Source organism: Leopardus geoffroyi, chromosome C1 (genome assembly GCF_018350155.1).
Source record: "Leopardus geoffroyi isolate Oge1 chromosome C1, O.geoffroyi_Oge1_pat1.0, whole genome shotgun sequence".
In the NCBI taxonomy this organism is placed as follows: domain Eukaryota; kingdom Metazoa; phylum Chordata; class Mammalia; order Carnivora; family Felidae; genus Leopardus; species Leopardus geoffroyi.
This window is the reverse complement of record NC_059328.1, coordinates 213300773-213319534: the sequence shown is the minus strand read 5'-3', so window position 1 is coordinate 213319534 and position 18762 is coordinate 213300773. Positions and strand designations below refer to the sequence as shown.

At 43.7% G+C, this 18762-nt stretch overlaps 1 protein-coding gene across 1 annotated transcript in view; it reads right to left on the bottom strand.

The window, feature by feature from the left end:
* Positions 1 to 18762, bottom strand: part of CAB39 (calcium binding protein 39) — an 88170-nt gene that overhangs the window by 18027 nt on the left and 51381 nt on the right. The window contains exons 3-4 of the mRNA XM_045481674.1: positions 6946 to 7110; positions 4685 to 4803 (exon numbers count right to left, since the gene is read on the bottom strand). Coding sequence (XP_045337630.1) covers positions 4685 to 4803; positions 6946 to 7110 — 284 coding nt within the window. The remainder of the gene's footprint in view (positions 1 to 4684; positions 4804 to 6945; positions 7111 to 18762) is intronic.

The window sequence follows — 18762 nt, the reverse complement described above, 5'->3', positions numbered from 1 at the left end:
ACACACACACACACCTAGCTGGCAACAACTGCTTCAACCCAAAGAAAAATAAAAGGCATGGGAGTGATCACATAAATAAACGTTCCTTATTGAAGCTAAAAGATTTGAGGAGAAGTATTCGGGGTCACACCCCCAAACGAATTCGTTTTACATGGGGGGCCGTCAAGACTTCAGAAAAACCAAAAGCTGAATTAAAAAAACACAACAGGAAACGAACAAAATCGTTTCCAGAGTATCTACATAGGTCTATCGAATAAGCAGCATTTTTACTTCGTTGTTTCAAGTCAACAGTCAAAACAGCGCCTCCAAGGCTCTTGGCAATGCCAAGCCTACGAAGCCGAAGGCCTGACCCTGCGGTCACAGAGCGCTTGTCGAGGAGGCCCTGCGGGACTTCGCAGTGGGTACTGGGGACGCCCTGGCATCTGTTCGGCACCCATGGCTGCGTCTCCCCTCTGTCAGGAAGGAGCCCCGTTTTCCTCTCAGCCCCACCACCCCCAACCCTCCCACTGCCTCACGGGCTGCACGTGCTGACCACGTGTCCTTCCCACGCGGCGTCCCCTCTACCCTCCTGCGCTCGTTGCATTTCCCCACATCCAACTAGCAAGGACCTCCTCCTGGCCGAAACAGACTTCTCTCATGACATAAATTCCACTACTTAGTGTCCCAGTGGTGCTGACCTTTGCAACTCTGTCTTTGGAAAAGGAAAGAAAAAGCTCTCTCAGTTCTCCTTTCCACCCCTCGGAGTGTTCCTCTTTCTTGCCTGGCCGAGGGCATCCCTCTGGTGCCGCCAGCCTGCTGGCGGTGGGGCATGGGGCATGCCCCCCTCCCCCCCGACTCCTAAATCCCTGCTCAGGTCTGCTCCTGGACCCTAGTCAGGCATTTTCTGTTGCCGCTGGACACTCTCAGTGAAAGGTCTACCGTAGCACTACATATCAAAATTCGAATCTCTTCTCCCTCCACAGAACAGCCGCCCTCCCCTGCTTCCTCATTTCTGTTTTCTGGCACCATGATGTGGTTTCAGAAACCGGGTCTAAGGTCGTGCAGAACCTCCTCATCCGATAACGGAAGCGTCCTAGAGCCGCAGTTACTACTAGCCACACGTGGCTACTGAGCACTCCAAATCTGCCTAGTCTGACCGAGGGACTGAATTTTATGTGTTAAGTTAACGCAAAATGAAATGACCGCCTGCAGCTCGGAAGAACTGCACTGGACAGAACAGTTCAAACCTCCCACCTTCGTCTCTTCTCAACGCTTCCGTCTTTAGAGCCACCACTGGTCCTCTGTAAGACTTCTTTGAAACATTTTAGTTTCATTCCCTTTCCTCCATTCCCACTGCTGCATTAACCCACACCTAGAGAAAGGTGAGTGCTCCCTAACCAGCATCTTTGCTTAAGCTCTGTCTTAACGAATTTACCCAGCACACAAGTAGATCAACAGCATTTCCAGTTGAGGAGCTCAAAATGATTTCTCCTGCCCATCAAATAAAGACAAACTTCCGGGCTTAAACGTCCAGGCTCATGAGATCCGCTCCTTCAGTAAAAGGTCACCGCCCATTCTGCCACCAAGCACTCCAATTATCTCCCTATTGCCGCCAATCACCATGTTCATTCCTGTCCCTGGACCCACTCCCCTTTTCTCTATTAGAATTCTAAACCCTCTGGAACTTCAATCCTTAGTCTCACCTCTTCCACCAACCCTTGCCTTATTCACTAAACCCACACCGCACCCCCTGTTATCCCACAGTCCTAATCGTTATCGGCAGTGCTATCCTTCTGTTACACACAGGGTCATCACAGAGCCTCAGGAAAGGACTCCTCTGGATCACTTAGGGCACAGCTTCCAGCAGGCTGACTGGCGCTTGGGTGACTACAGCGTCTGCCCACAAAGTGGCTGGTCAAACAATTCACCTTCGCTGATCTGATTTTAACAAGCAGGAGACCAGAAAGACAAGAGTAAGACAGTTTGGTACAACAAGCTGGGCAGGTTTTGAGTGGTTTTTCAAGCTTGTCTTAAATGACTAAGCCATAAACTATCGAGTACAAGGCAAACAGTTATGCCGTACAACCTGTTAGCACTAGAGTGGAGAGCACATTCACATTTAAGTCACCGGGGGAAAAAACTGCTGCCTCCAGATGCAGCCTAACACTAGCGACAAGCCTATGTTGAAACGCACAGTGACTCCGCCGGATGGCTAACGTCAAAGCACTTACGGCCTACGCAGTGGTCACACTGCAGGAGAGGAGTCTAGACTCGTTAAGTGAAGTACAAAAACCTTAAAAGGTAGCTCACAAGGCTCCTTGAAGAAATGGCTGTTTCCAGGTCTGAGGCGGGAATCTGTACAAAATCAGCACGGGACGTCTTGTGCCAGAAAGCAAGGAAGCTATCAAAGACTGATGGGGTCCTGCCAAAAGGACACAAGAGCCAATTTGAAGGAGCTTCCCGATGGCCCAAGATGACGCAATTTGGATATAAAAATTTGGACATCGTGACTGGGATGGATTGAAACACACCAAGTATATTTTTAAAAACCCCACAACTGGAGTTCATAACGACCTGATCACCAATTTAAGAGAAAAGAGGACAAAGGAACATGTTAAATGAAACCACAAGGATGTAAAATTCAAAATATGTGATTTTTCTACAAAACATATGACCCCGTTGCTTCAACAAGTAAATGGCATTAAAAAAAAAAAAAAAAAGGTGTAAGAGTCATATTAACCAAATTCAGTTTGTGCACCTCGCGTGGAACTGGATTTAAACAAACTAACTGAAAAGTGACATTTTTGTGTGTGAAAATCAGGGACATCTGAACACTGGGTACAAGCCAATGTTAGGTCTGCAAATGGTATGGCGAGTATGGTAGGGGAAAAAAAAGTCCTGGGGTGCACTCTGTACTGGGGATGCACGCTGAAGGAATCTTATGTGTGAGGAGAGAAAAAAGGAGGCAGAGCGTGTGAAGTAAGAACGACAGAATGTCAACAACCGTCCGCACTGGGTGACGGGTAGGAAATGGCTATTTTATTCCCTCCAGTTCTCCGCGCAGTTTCCACTCTAAGGGCTACACGGGACGGGGAGACAGGCGCTGGCGGGCACGGGCACCAGCACCAGCTGCACCGCCCAGGCTTCTCCTCGCCTCCCTGGAGGACGTTTCTGCTGCAGCCACTCACGTGAGAGCTGTCAACTTTTAAGAAAAAGATAATTTAAAGATAAACTGTACCTTAAAATTCTTACTTTAACAACGTTTATATCGTTCTTTTGGCTACTCTTAAGCGAAAACACAGGCAAACTAATTTATGATTTTTAACCACCACTGCTTTCTACGGAAAAGGAAATACTCAGTTTAAAAATACACAAAGGCATCTGGAAGGTGCTCTAAGAACACCAAAATTTCAAACTACTCACTACATGCTTACACATACAACTCTGGATTGGTAACAACAAAAAATGAGATGCCAAAAGTTCTGTATGGCAACATCTGAAGAAGCAACCAACATAGAGATTTAGAAACAGAATGAAGGAAATAGAATGCTGGCATCAAACACATGCACTGACTCATGCTTTGTCTAAACAAGTTTGAACTTGGGGGAAGTGTTAAACCACAGAGATGTGAATCAGAGGGAGGCAAGCTACAATGCGAGCGGTAGGAGAGCAAGCTGATTCACGCCAACAGTCATGCCAGTAAAACGCCTGTCCACCAAGTTAATAGAACAGCACCAACGCTGGGACAAACAGATACACACCAGACCCAGAGCTGGCGAACAACTCCTGTGTGAAGCAATAAGGTGACCTTGCCAATCAGGGAGGCTCACTGATGAGGGAGAAGAGGACTGGTTTTCTTTTGAGGTTTCGGTTTTTAGGCTTTTCTGGTTTTTGTTTGTTTGTTTTTTTCATACTGACAGACTACCACAAATGCCTGCTTACTAGTCCAGTAGTTAAATGCGCTGTTAATTACCAACCAAGTCGGTTGGTGAGTGGACACAAACAGGTACAAAGCAAAGAGCACTACTTCATAAGCGTGTCCTTTGTTGACCGAACAGAGTCAAGCTATGTAGCATCCAAGCTCCATTTACTAGGCAGCTTTCACAGCCTCACAGTGTGCATGTCTGCCCAAAGATGTCTTTAAGCACATGATTTAACTGATATTTCATATAAATAAACTTCTAAAATCTAGAGAACAGAAAGAAGACCACAGAAGACTTTTTTCTTCAGTTGCATAGGATCTGAGAATTTAAGGGCTCACGATTCATCCACCTGTAAACTCCCATAGGTATTTTCAAATTCAATTTAACTCACTGGCTGAATTTTAAGAGGGAAGTGTGTTCAGGGCACCTGGGTGGCTCAGTCGGTTGAGCGTCCAGTTCTTGATATAGGCTCAGGTCATGATCTCAACAGTTCATGGGTTCAAGCCCTGTGTCAGGCTCTGTGCTGACAGTGTGGGGCCTGCTTGGGATTCTCTCTCTCCCTCTCTTTGCCCCTCCCCCGCTCATTTTTTTTTTCCCTCTCTCTCTCTAAATAAACAAGAAAAAAAAAAAAAGAGGGAAATGTGTTCAAGATCTATGGGAAAATGAAATGACTGAACTACAGAGAAAATACTTTCCCACATTCACCATCGTGTTTTTGCCTAAGACCATCTTTCCTTTTTATTTTTCAACTGAGAATATAAATTTTGTTATATTGTACATACCCTTTCAATAACATGAACAAAATATTCTGTTGAGTGCAGATGTATTCAACAGTAGGAGTTCTTGTACCAATTTGTCTTCTGAGAATATTGTTGAAAATTTGAGCCACGTCTTTTTTGCCCTATTAGGAATACAATCATTAAAATATTTACCCGACTAACCACCAAAAAGCCCAGCCACCCTCCCAAATAAACTCAAATTAAGGCATTGCATATTTATATAATTATGACTGAATAGCTGACTTTAAAGTGCTCATAGATACTAAATTTTCTTTATTTATAATTTCAAATTCTAAGTCTTAATAGTATACTATATTTACCATGAGCAATGTGTTCAAAGTGAAATGTTACTACATATAATTTCTAACCCTTAAAATCATGCAGACTCAGATATGAAAAATAAAACCTTGCTATATGTTTACAATGTTCAGGGATCTGATTCCCACCCATAGGGAACAAACAGCCTCAAATAAAATGCTCGTGTTGTAAACAATACACGTAATTTCCTCTTATACTGATGGATGAGGAGAAGCTGCACGCGGCTAGTATAATAAAAATGAAAGAATTCTGTAAGCAGCTGAGCTTTCATGGCAAGTAGACATATCCACCTATTTAGTTAGGTCTGTTCAGGAGAGATTTTCTATAGATTAATCACGAAGGTTCTAAGTACCACATGATGTAGCAGTTCAGAGACCAGAATTATGTAACTGTGCTTTACAAAACGCAATAGAAGGACGTGACTGCTATACAGTGAACCTTATAATCAGAAAACTGCACAAGAAATTAACAAACGGAGAACTGAACCCCAGGAGAGGTTTCAGAAGGGCCACTTGTTACGAGGCTGATGAGCCTGCAGGGCACTGAGTGAAATGCCAGCTTTCCAGTGCCAGAGATCATCCTGGGGCCTGTGCTAGATCAGGAGCGGCAACGGCAGTCTCTAAGAACCCATCTCAAGGGCACACACTTCTTGGTAAATTTAAGTCACTGAAGTCCCAAGTGAACATTAAATTCAGTGACCACGTTGGGGAATGAGATGTGTGGACAAAGGAGAAGGAACTGGACGTTCCAGTGCGTTCCCCACTTTGCAGGAAATAAAAACTGTTGTTGGTGGAATTTGATACACTATTAAAAATACATGAAATCGGCTCCCTATATGGAAATAATCATTTTTATGTGTTCTACAGGATAGCAATACTTTCTATTGTCCTTTATTACCAATATTATTCAAGCAACCTACGAACCACACTCTCTCATGACTCTTCAAAACGGAATCTGGCTATGTATCTGCCATTCTTTCCCCTGGTTTTTCAGGCACCTGCACAGACATCTGATCAAACACTCAGGATGATAAACACTGGGGCTTAAAACAAAGCCCACCCGTGACGAAGACTCAGAGGAACCTGCTAACCATGCCACAGCCCTTCATTACCATATATACTTTGCAGACTACTTTTCAGACTGCTGTCAAGGACCATTATTCTCACCGTTAAATTCACTAGCTAAATGGCACGATTCAGCTACATAAGCTTGGGCAGTTATAGCAAGTGCCTCCCAGGGCCAGGCAGGAGATGCATATGGGCCCAGCGGGCCTTGAGACAGAACAGCAAGCTGCTGTGTGCAGCACACCCAAGCATGTCACGGTGTAGTGGCTGCTCTGTTCCAGCTGAGGGGCCGGGTGGGCCCACAGGCTCAATGCTGACAGAGCCAGAATTTTCAAGGGAAGCCAGAAATTCAAAACTGTGCATAAAATCTCCTGCTATTTAACCATTATCCTAATTTAAACATTTAAAAGTAGTGCCAAGCAAACAAAACACATGATCTCTGCTGTAATGAGTTCTCAACAGGTTAAAAAAAACAAAAAACACAAATACATAACTGGATGTCTTCTAAAATCTCTTCTACCTCTAAAATTCTAACATTCCACAGTCTTTAGATTTATACTCTGAGAACGAAAGGCCAGTGGATTAGGTGAAACAGCAGGTGTTTATTAAATATGATGTAAACAAAAGGGCACAATGAATACCTAAGAAGCTTCGTACACGACGTGGTGGAACAGGAGAAGAGAGACCTGGCCCAAGCCTGGGGCGCCCCTGAGCTCCTGCCCAGCTCTGCTAATTAGGTGGGCAGCCTGGGCTCGCCTACAGGTCAGTAACCCCTGGGCCAAGAGCTCGACAGGAATCTTAGGATGTTTCACAGCACAGAACACAAGGAAAAGGACCGCGAATAAGGTACTGGTTTTGAGAAATAAGAAACTGATTTCTGACCTCAAAGTCAATGAGCTGTAAATCTGCTACCAGGGTGCTCAGGAGCCCGCTGTTGTAGAGTTCTTGAGCGAGCTGCGCCACCGCCTCTGTTTGTGGCTCTTTCTCATTCGTGCCATACAGAATTTCTTTCATGGCAACCAGATTTTTGGAAACTTCTTCTGTAGCCTAGATTTGGGGGGAGAGGAGAGAAACAACTCATTAAAAAAAAAAAAAAAAAAAAAAAAATATATATATATATATATATATATATATATATGAAACATACCTACACTTGTTAAACACCTTCTCGCTACATTACCTGCCCAGAAAGCTACGTAAAAGACACAAAAGTGTGCAAGCTCTGTGCCTGACCTGGGAGCTGAGCACTGTGGACATGTGTACACGTGGGCCCCGACACACGTGTTCGAGGAGGGGCCGGCAGGTTACAACACGCACCCTTGAATACTGCCGACAGTGGTACTGTAGCAGGAACAGAACAGGGAGGGAAAGTTTAATCTGCCCCACCTGGCAGGGAAACAACACGGAAGAGGCACCTGAGCTGACCGGAGAACAGGGAACACTGACAAGCAAGAATGAGGGAAAAGGAGACTGAGGACAAAGGAGAGGCATGAGGTGCGGATGAGGGAGCGGGAAGAGCACAGGGTCTGTCCAAGAAAAGGCATGGGGGAAATAAGGGAATGACACAGAAGGGGGCTTTGAACGTAGAGCTAAAATGTTAGGAATAAATAAAAAATCACTAAAGAGCCTCTACTTCTGGCCAAGACGGAGGAACAAGCGGCCGATTTACTTTCCTCCATGAAAAAGATGAAAAAATAGAAATTATACGAAACAATAAATTTTAAACCCTGAACTTCGGACAGCACAGGGCAGTGATCCTTGAGAGGAGGGAAACGAATGAAGTGAGGCTCACACCTGCCCCAGCTTATTGCCTGGAGAGGGTTTCCAGGCCACATCACAGGGAGGGAGAAGGCAGGCAGAACCAGCCGTCTCCACAAGTCGAGGAGACAGCTGGGAAACTGCAGGGCAGGGTACCAGAGAGGAGAGAGATTAGCTTCTGTAGTGGAGTACTGATAAGCAGGTGCATGGGAGGAACACACCCAAAGTCAGGGAACAGCCATGGAGCTCTTTCCAGGCAGCCTGCCCATCTCTGGTCTTCTCCAGAAAAACCCCCTGTCAGCTTCTGTAACTGTTCTTTAAGAAAGGGGGGGGGTGGCTAATGTCCCAATCCCATCTAGAATGGAATGATGCAGAAGACACTAGACCACAACCTCCCTGTAAATGTCACAAATGTTAATGTACCCTGAGGCTACCATCAAGAATTTCTGCAACTAAGTCAGAGAATTCATTTGAAGCCAGGTCTCTGAATGACACTGCAATGAAGGCTTTAATTTGGCCTCATTAACAGCCCATCATTCAACTCTGTGGAGGTAGCTCTAGACTCTGAAGGGCATCCAACATATCAGCTATCACTCTCATATTTGCAATCATCCGTGTATCTGACACGGCCACCTCCCATGGCCTCCATCATTAACCACAACACTGAAAAGGAAATAACTGAATGGAACCCACCGTTATGCCTTTGAATCATCATACTGTTTTCAGTAACAATCTACTAATAATCTTTGGGCATGGTCCTCAGTGACTTACATATAAACTTATTTCCAAATCATATGCAAACGACTTTCTGTTAAATACTTTGATAAAATACGAAAACATTTGACCCATGAACCACAAAAGGGTTTGAACTGTGCTAGTCCACTCACACGCATCTTTTATAGGACAGTACTATAAATGTATTCTCTCCTATGATTTTCTTAGTAACATTTTCTTTTCTCTAGCTTACTTTAAGAATACAGCATCCAACATATATAACATACAAAACGTGTTAACTGTTTATTTTATTGGTAAGGCTTCTGGTCAACAGCAGGCTATTAGTAGTTAAGTTCTGGGGGAGTCCAAGGTTGTATACGGATTTTTGACTGTGTGGGGGAAGGCAGTGGCCTTATCCCCGTGTTGTTCAAGGATCAACTGGTTACTATTTCTTCCACATTTCCTGAACATAACAAAACGAGTTAATTTGGTGTGATCTTTTTATTAGGCCTATGTTGATTTCTAAGGACTACTACTTTCTTTTCTAAATGTTTAAAATCATCCTATTAATCCCATACAAAACCTTATTCAGTACCAATGGTAAACAGAATCTCTAACTTTTCCAGTCTGCTGTTACTACCCTGTTCTGTTAATGCCTTAGATTTCTGATTGCAGTTCATCATCCAATACATCAATTTTAAGCATCCCAAAATGTACTTTTTGGGGGCCAGTAGGTAAAATCATTTATCAATAGTCAATGTTCTCTTACAAACTAAGTACATGTGTTACCTCTGTAATTTCATTTTATTCATCTTTATTCTTCAGATGATTTTCTTTGACAGGGAGGAAACTGACATTCAGCAGGCTTTTGGAGTGTATTATCTGTGGGTTTTATACCAGTGACCCTAAGTAGTAGGCCTCAGCCCCCTGTGCTCCTCTGGCTAGCTTACCGTTGTGAGGCTCTTGGTAACCTTTCATATGCCTCAGCTTACAAACGCTCTTCTTTGAAGTCACGAGTTTAGATCTGAATCCAGACCATACTCTGTGCTGTCTTCCGACAGCAAAAGACAAATAAGAAGGAGGGGGGTGATAGTTAAAAGGTATGAAGTTTCTTTCTGAGGCGATGAAATGTCCTAAAATCGACTGTGGTTATGGTTGCACACTGTGAATAAACTAAAAACCACGGAACTGTGTGAATTACCTCAATAATGCTACTTAAAAAAATAGGGAGGAGAGAAGCAAGGAAACAGAAAGCAACTTACAGTATTTCTGAGATGAAAGGCAACCTAGACCCACTCTTCTTCCCTCTCAGAAGACAACACTGTCACCTGTATTATGGGTGGTGGCGGGATGCGGGGGGCCGAGGGGGGCACCAATGGCATTCCCACATCTGCTAACCACTGTACTCATCTGCTTATGCTGATCCTTCTGGATTCCACTCACTCTCTGGCTTTCTCAGGAACTCAACATGTCTGTTTTCTCACCTCCTTCTCCAGTCAACTCCCTCTCACTTGTTTTTCCCCCAATCAGGTTTTAAATATGACCAAAATCATTAACAAAATCAAATAAGCTCCCCTTTGACCAACCACACAGAACCTTCCCGGCTACTGCCCACCCGTAATTAAGCCTCTAAAAAGCATCTACCTGTGAGTGCTACAGTCCGCATCTCCTTCCTAGTCACTTCCAGCCCAATCCCATGTGGCTTCTCCACTGAGTACATTACAGCTTTCAGCCAGTCACCAATGACCTGCCTGCCAGGAAACACAATTCTCAGTCTTTAGTCCATGTCAGCTCTTGGCAGCATTTAAAGGTGTTGATTACACCCTTCTTTTAAAACTGCTCCTCCCCTGTCCTCTGTGACTCACCACCACCCTAATTTTTCCCGCCTGTCTCCCTGGTTGCTCCTTCTTGGCTCGTCCCTCTTGAAGAGGCCATTTAAATATTGGGAATTCCTCAAGGCAGGGTACAAGGCCTCTTCTTCTCCTCGTTCCATCATCTCTCCCCCAGTGATGTCATCTACACCCACAGCTTTAATTAACACCTAAATGCAGATGCCTCACAGATTCCTATCTCTAATCCAGTTCTCTTACTAGTACATTCCGCAGCCTACTTGAAATGTCTCCACTTGAATGTCTTGAGGTACCGCAAACCCAATGCTACCAAAAACAGAACTCCTGATCTTGCCCTAATGCCTGATACATTTTCCTCTTGTTCTCTATTTCAGGGGATGATACCACTCCTGCTGCTCTTGTGAATGTCAGAAACTCAGAAGCCATCTTCAACCCTTTCCTCTTTCTCACCCCATCCCAATACCTAATTCAACACCGTGTCTCTCCAATCCATCCATTTATCCCTGTACCACCACCACCCACGTCAGAGTTCCCATAATTCTTGCCTGGACTATAGTTTACTGACTAATTTTCTTGAATTCCCTATAATCCATTCTCCGTATCACAACTAGAATGATCCTTTTTTTTTTTTTTTTTCTTTTTTAAAGTTTATTTATTTAATTTGAGAGAGAGAGACAGCATGAGTTGGGTAGGGACACAGGGAGAGACGATTTTAAACAGGCTCCGTGTTGTCAGCGCAGAGCTCAACGCAGGGCTTTGAACTCACAGACCGTGAGATCATGACCTGAACTGAGATCAAGAGTCAGATGTTTAACTGACTGAGCCACCAGGGCACCCCTAGAACGATCCTTTCTTAGCACAAATAAGACTGTCATTACCTTTGCTTCAAATGCTCCAATTACCTATTGCTCTCGGGATGGAGAAAATTTCTTAACGTGGCCTGTAAAACCCTGCATGGTCTGACCCCGTCTTACCTTACCCTGGGCTACAATTTCTCCCCCACTATCTCTACGTCAATACTCTGGTCACACCGGAATTCTTTCAGGATTCCCTGCGCATGTGGTCTGCGAGGCCCATGCCCTGCCCCCACCTCCCGGCCACCTCACATTCTTCCTTCATTGCTCAACTCAATGCTCACTTCCTCAGAGGTGATCTTTCTAGGTAAATTCCATCACACATTCACCACCACCACGTACTTCTTTGCTCACGGTTGCATGTAATTCTGCTTTTCCTTGTGATTTCTAATTAATGTGTTTTCTTCTGCTCTGTCAGGAGCCCAGTGCTTGCAAGTGTGCTATACATGGTCGATGAATGGCTCAACATCTGCATCATGATCATCGGGATGTAAAAAAAATCCAAATGAAAACCGAACATAGGGAAATATGATGTTATCACATCATGAAGCCAACGAATTCCTAAGACGTAGTGCATCCAAGAAAGGTAATCTACCTGACAGAGCTACATCAGTGAGCAATGAACATAAATCCCTGTGTTGTCACAGAGAACAATCTGGAAGAAGACACCCCAAACTGAGTATAGTCTGCCTATGGCAACAGGTAAGAAGAATATATATATATATATATATATATATATATATATATATATATATATATATTTAAGGTTTATTTATTTTGACACAGAGAGAGAGAGAGAGAGAGAGAGAGAGAGAGAGAGATATCGAGGGAGGGAGTGCGCACACGTGTGAGAGCAGGGGTGGGACAGAGAGAGGGAGAGAGAATCCCAAGCAGGCTCTGTGCTGTCAGCATAAAGACTGACTCGGGGCTCGATCTCACAAACTGTGAGATCACAACCTGAGCTGAGATCAAGAGTTGGATGCTTACCCAACTGAGCACCCCAAGGAGAATATTTTCACTTTTCACTTGCTCTATTTCAGATCTGTATATTTTACAATTCACATTTTATTTTTTTTAAAGGAGCAAAAAAATAAAGGGAATGAGATAAATAGATCAAAGTGCTTACTACACTGGTGCTGATTTATCTTCTTTAAAAAAAATTGTTTTTTAATGTTTATGTGTATTTGAGAGAGGGAGAGAGAGTGTGAGCAGAGGAGGGGCAGAGAGATGGAGACAAAGGATCTAAAGTGGGCTCTGTGCTGACGCGGTAAGCCAAATGTGGGGCTTAAATCCATAAACCGTGAGGTTGAAACATGACCTGAGCCGAAGTCGGACACCCAACCGACTGAGCTACCCAGGTGCTCCTGATTTATCTTATCTCTGCTTCTGTTCACTTTTTTCACTCCTCCCCAGAAGATATCCCCTCTAAATTTCTAAAACTTCTAACAAATACTAGTATTACATATGTAAGTAGTTTACGTATGTAAGTAGTAACTAATCACACCTTGAAAATCAACAGTGCCACAAACAATGCCAAATGAAAGCTAAAGACTGGAATGAGTTTAACAATAAAAGGCTAACTTGAACTTGTCAGAAACAGAGAGTGGCACTGGGGACAGGAGACTTCCAAACCTGGGCATATCGCGCTCTCTCTGTATCTGAACATCTAGCTTCACTCCTGCCATATTGAGATAAGACTTCATAATGAGGAAATCCATGGTTAGTTAGCATCTACAGAGGATAATCAGCAGCATGATATGAAAAAACTAAACCTCATCAACCTTGTTATTTACTAGCAGTCCTGATAAATGAGAGATTAGGCGCATATTTCAATTGAGGACTTTTAATTTTATGCATATTTCAACTGTTTCTGTGATGTCTGTTCCATATGACATGGATAATTATAAGCTGATTAAACTACAACTTAAAAAAAAAAAAGAAGAAGAAACCTGTCCAAATTTTACTAAAACATGATCAGAAAACCTTAAGAAGTATTTCACCTGAAAAGGTGATGTGGCGGGTGTTTACTGAATGAAGATACAAGAGAGAACAGATACCCTCGTCTGTTCTTGTGTAGATTTGGCTTGGTTCTCTTCATCAGCATTCACACTGGTGACCCCGCCTAGCACCCCCATCTCTGACCTGCTTGCATTAAGTCAACATGTTCTCTGCCTCTCTGACCACATCCTCCTTACCTGCACCTCCTTGTCTGTCCCTTCACACCTCATGAGTAAGCTACTCACACCTGCATTTCTCCAAGCCCTATACCCTTTCAAACTGCTGAGATCATCATGTCACCTAAGCCACTGGGCTCCTTAATGACCACGTGGCCTATCCTGCTAAGACTGCATGTTTTAGTGCTGCCCGTGCCCACAGCTCCAGGTCTCTTGCCCCCCTAAACGTTGGATGTTCTTCACTGGAACTTTCTCTATTTCAGCAACCAGGGTTCTGAGCACCTTAGAGAAAGCGCCAGAACCTGCGGACACTTGGTTTGCCAAAGTTCATGCTGTTCAACTGCCTTCAATCCAGTCAGAAACATTTCTACAAACTGGATTATTTCTAACCAGTAACTCCCAGCAGCAGATGTTTCAAAACTGCTCTACTTTCCTCAAGAGACTTCAGTCTTTCTCTCTGCTCCCTATCTGAACATCTAGCTTCACACCTTCCATGCTGAGATAAGACTTCATAACGAAAACACCCCTGACTTCCTCCATCCATCTTGATGTATTTCTGCCATGCTCCATCTCAACTCTGGACACACACCATAATCACTTGGGGCCTTGAGAAAAGATGCCCCATCCCCCGAGAGACTTATTAATGACAAAAGGAAAAACAGTACTTTCACAGGCAGACACCATCATACATGAGATCAAAGTAAATGGCAACGAGACCATTGAGCTCATAGCCTCCTGAGGAGGCGCTGCAAAGGGTACAGCATTCTGTGATTTTCTTGCCAAAAAGGCCTCACCTGCATTGAATCATAAGGAAACATCGGCCAAACCCAAACAAAGAGACAGTCTACAAAGTAACTGGCCAGGACTTTTCAGAAGTGTCAAGGTCACAGAAGTCAACAGAAGACTGAGACACTGTTCCAGATTAAAGGAGAGCAAGGAGGCGTCACAACTAAATGCAAAGTGACATCCTGAACTGCATCCTGGTCCAGAAAAAGGACATGAGTAGGACAACTGATGGAATTTGAAAAAGATCCATGGATTAGTTAATAGTATCCTATAAATGTCAGTTTCCGGATTCTGATCATTAGACTGTGGTTATGTAAAATGTTAACATTTAGGGAGGCTGGGTGAAAGGTACTCTCTTTGCAATCATTTTGTAAGAATAAAAAGTTCATCTACTTTCTTATTTTGCTTTTTCTTCACAGGTGAGAGGCATCTCTCCTTAGTTCCAAGGCTGATGGCTCAATATATGTGTGCTGGAGAAAAGGCCCCTAAACATAGAGTCTGGTCTTTCCTCAAGTCCCCCCATGTGCCATTTTGCCAGTTGTGTGGCCTTGTGGAAGGTGTAGATTCCATACCTTCAGACCTGAGATTCCAAATAAAGGTTCTCCCTATTCTCTACTGCCCTCTCCTCTCCTCACCTTCCTGCCCTGATATCTTTGTGTCTCCTCAAGTGACCCTGAATGCTCACACTACTCCTCTCCACCCTCGGAACCCCCACACTCACAAAGCCTTCCCTCACTTCCCCCACTCTTGTCCTCTGATGCCACAGCAGTTGCTACGCTGTTTCGGCCCCTGGCCTTGTAGCCTTAGATCTTCTCCTCTCTACCTCGCATTTCCCTAACTTACCCTCGGGCTATGGAAAAGGCTTGCTCACACTTTTTTATCCCCTCCCCTCTCCAATGTCTGAGATGGTGACTTACACGTGGCCTGACTTCATGATTTTGTTAACTGACTAAACCAAGCCTTTTAGTTAGTCGAACACGGTGTTGTGGGACACAGACGCTACCCTCGGGTGTCCACTGAGCATCACATTAAGTTTCATGGGCACAGACTAACAGCAGCCAATTGTTCTACAAACACATGGTCATGAAGAAAACCATGCGGAACAATTAGCACCCCTCATGGCCAGCCACTCACGTGACTGGAAAACGATGTGGATCACGCCTCACTAATCGTGCTGCTGCCCTGTCTGGGTGAGAAGCACAGAACTGTAAGTTCTTAGTTGTTTTCTTGAGGCTCTTGAGCCACACATAGTGGGAATTTGGGGATACCCCACAGAGCAGAGTCACAGGGACAAGAGTCCGGGGCTTGGTAAAGCTTCTTGGAATCAAGGCTCCAAGGTGAGAAGCCTTGCTGCTAACTGCCAGAGGCGAGGCATATTAATCCTATGCCAGAAGCTTCGCTGACTTCCACCTACAGCTTACTGGTAACAACTTCATTTCCAATTAGTATCTTCAAGAAATATTTTAAAATTTAACAATGTAAGTTACAGGATCAACCTAAAGCAGTAACCACCAATACTCCGAAGTTCACCTCCCACACTCACTTCACTAGTAATAATATCAGATCCGTACCTCTTTTCCTCCCAGCGTGATGACACAGGAACTACTTCAAATTTTTAAGTGTAGTATCCGTATGATAACCTCTCCAATTAGAACTAAGGCTGGGAGCCTCTGCACCACCTGCTTTCCCATTAAAAAATACAGTGAAGTGGCAAAATAATTGGTAAGCCAAACATTGGTGAAAATGGCCTATCTCAAGACCACCAACAACTCAGAAGGTTTCGTGTGAAATCTCTTGCTTTAGCCCAATGTTCCCACAGCACCCATCACTGTACTATTTTACTGTCATTAGGGGCAACCACTAGGCACAAAGTAGTGATACAAAAATACCATTTTAGAAGAGGAGAGACTCACTCACTCATGAGTGCTTGCAGACCATGTCCCTAAAGTGCTCATGTCCCTTTTCACCCTCCTCGTCTGGACCCAGGCCCAAATACTCAGTAGATCTCAAAGTGGCCTCATAGTAGGAATGCGAGGTGACAAGGTAGCTACTCATAGGTGCAGGCACAGGGTTGTATCTGGTGGGGTGTAAGACTGGGTCTGCCCGCTCTCTTACCCCCAGTTTTTAATACTGTTACTAGGTAAGCCTAATGTTAAGATACAAAGCACACTGAAAAATAAACACAGCTAAAGTAGTATGTTTAAAGTACAGATATGCCTGATTGCAAAATTAAAAGGTAAAAAACCCTTTAAAAAAAGATATTCTACTTCATAATGATAATTAAGTTAAAATGGTCCAATATGTTTTCTCTCCTACCAGAGGCAAAGACTTCTAAAAGATACACTGGGGGGGGGGGGGGTGAAAAATAAAATGAAACAACACACTAGATGGCAATTTGGCAAAATGTAGCAGAAAGTTTTAAAAGGTGCAATCTCTATGAATCCCACATTACACCTCTAGGAATCTATCCAAGGGAAATAGAGAATTATGCAAAGATGTAAGTATAAGCAGTGTGATTTACAATAGCAAAGAATTAGAAAAGTTATCCCACTGACCTGGTTAAATTATAATGTACCCATAAAACAGAAGACCAAGCTTTAAAAATAAGTAGATCTCTACCGACATGCAAAGATGTTAACATTAAAATGAAAACATAAACCGGGTTACAGAACAGTATGATCCCACATTCATTTACTTATCTGCCCCAGAGACAGAGTGAGAGGGAGGACACTAGAACAAGAATGAGAATCTAGAAGGATATCCCAGCATGTCAACACTAGTTATTTCATGTAGTAGTGCAATTAGGAGGATAAAGCTCCTAAAGATAAAGATACACATATAGAAATCAATCACAACTATTAGACATAACGAAAGGAGCACAGCTCTCTCAGACACGTGCACCCCCATGTTACCCACAGAGTGCTTCAGAAAAGAGAAAACAGAAGGTGCCGATGTCAGCCTCCTCTTGCCCCCCCAAATGATTTCAGATGAACAGGACTGTGGCAGATAGATGCTAAAGTAAGGAGAAAGAATCTGATGACCAAGGTTGTGAGCCAGGAATACAAAGGCAACATTTCTTTTTCTTTCCTTTTCTTTTCTTTCTTTCTCTCTTTCGTCCTCTCTTCCGTTCTCTCTCTCTCTCTCTCTCTCTTTCTTTCTAAAGATTTTATTTTTAAGTAAACTTTACGCCCAATGTGGAGCTCAAACTTACAGCCCTGAGACCAAGAGTCGCATGTTCCACTGACTGAGCCAGCCAGGCACCCCAAGGCAACATTTCTTAAACCAGTCAGTCAGGAGGAGAGGGACCAATTCTCGCAGAGAAAATGAATCATGAAATGAACTGCTAAGTTTGAGTGATGCTGCAGTATGCAATCAGAGCACCTTAAGTGTTGAAAGAGACATCAGCAATCCTCCAAATAAGTGGCTTTTAAATCCTTTTGGGGCCACTGATATTTTGTTCTCTACTCTGTCCATAATCATTTTTTCAAAATAAAAATCTTATGTAGAATCCCAATATACAAATGAGGATAAAGGAAAACTAAAAAAATGTACAAAGGGAGGAGCACCTGACACCAGGGCCTGCTTCTCGATCTCGAGCACACACCCTTGGAACGTCAGGCTTAAAAGCAAACACACACTTTCACCTGCCTCCACTTCTAACCACACTAAAACTCCCTGCTATAATCTGTCTCATTAGAAGTATCAAGTACCTCTAGATAAGCAGGTAGCAAACTTTTTGTGGGTCATATAGTCTCTGTCACAACTACTCAACTCTGCCACTGCCGCAGGAAAGCAGCCACAGACCATGTCAATGGATGGGCATGTGTTTAATAATACTACTTTATTTATTAAACCAGGTAAGGGGCCATCCTGGGCTGCAGTTATTGACTCATGCTCTGGAAAATATCTGGTGGGTAGAAAATAGGCCAAGGGTACATGACCCTAGAGTTGGCTACAGACAAGCATCACATCCTCTCAATTCTCCCTCAGAAATCTCGTCTCCTATCTCAATCCTCCTTATCCTTTCATGTTCCCTCTCACCGGAGTACTCTTACGAAGTGCATCTTCTGCCATTACGTCCATCTTCTCCAACACACTTCCCATCTCGCCCCATCTCTGACTGAAACGCAGCTGGTGGGAATGGGAAGTGGTACAGCAACTCTGGAAAAGAGTTTGGCGGATTCTTGCAAAACCAAACGTAACGGTTACCTTATGACTCTTGTACTCTTGGGCATTTACCCCAGAGGAATGAAAACCTATGTTCACACAAAACCCGTACAAAAATGTTCACAGCTTTATCTGTAACAGCCAAAGAATGGAAACAGTCTAGATGTCCCTCCATGGGTGAATGACTAAACACACTGGGTACATCCACACAATGGACTGAAACTCAACAATCCGGAGGAATTATCGCTACTCAAAACTACCTGCATTGATCTCGTGGGAATTAAGCTGAATGGGAAAAAGCCAGTCTCAAAAGGTTATACACTGCATGATTCTATTTATAAAATATTCTTGAAATAACAAGATCACAGATTTGTGGTTGCCAGCATGGGTTAGGGA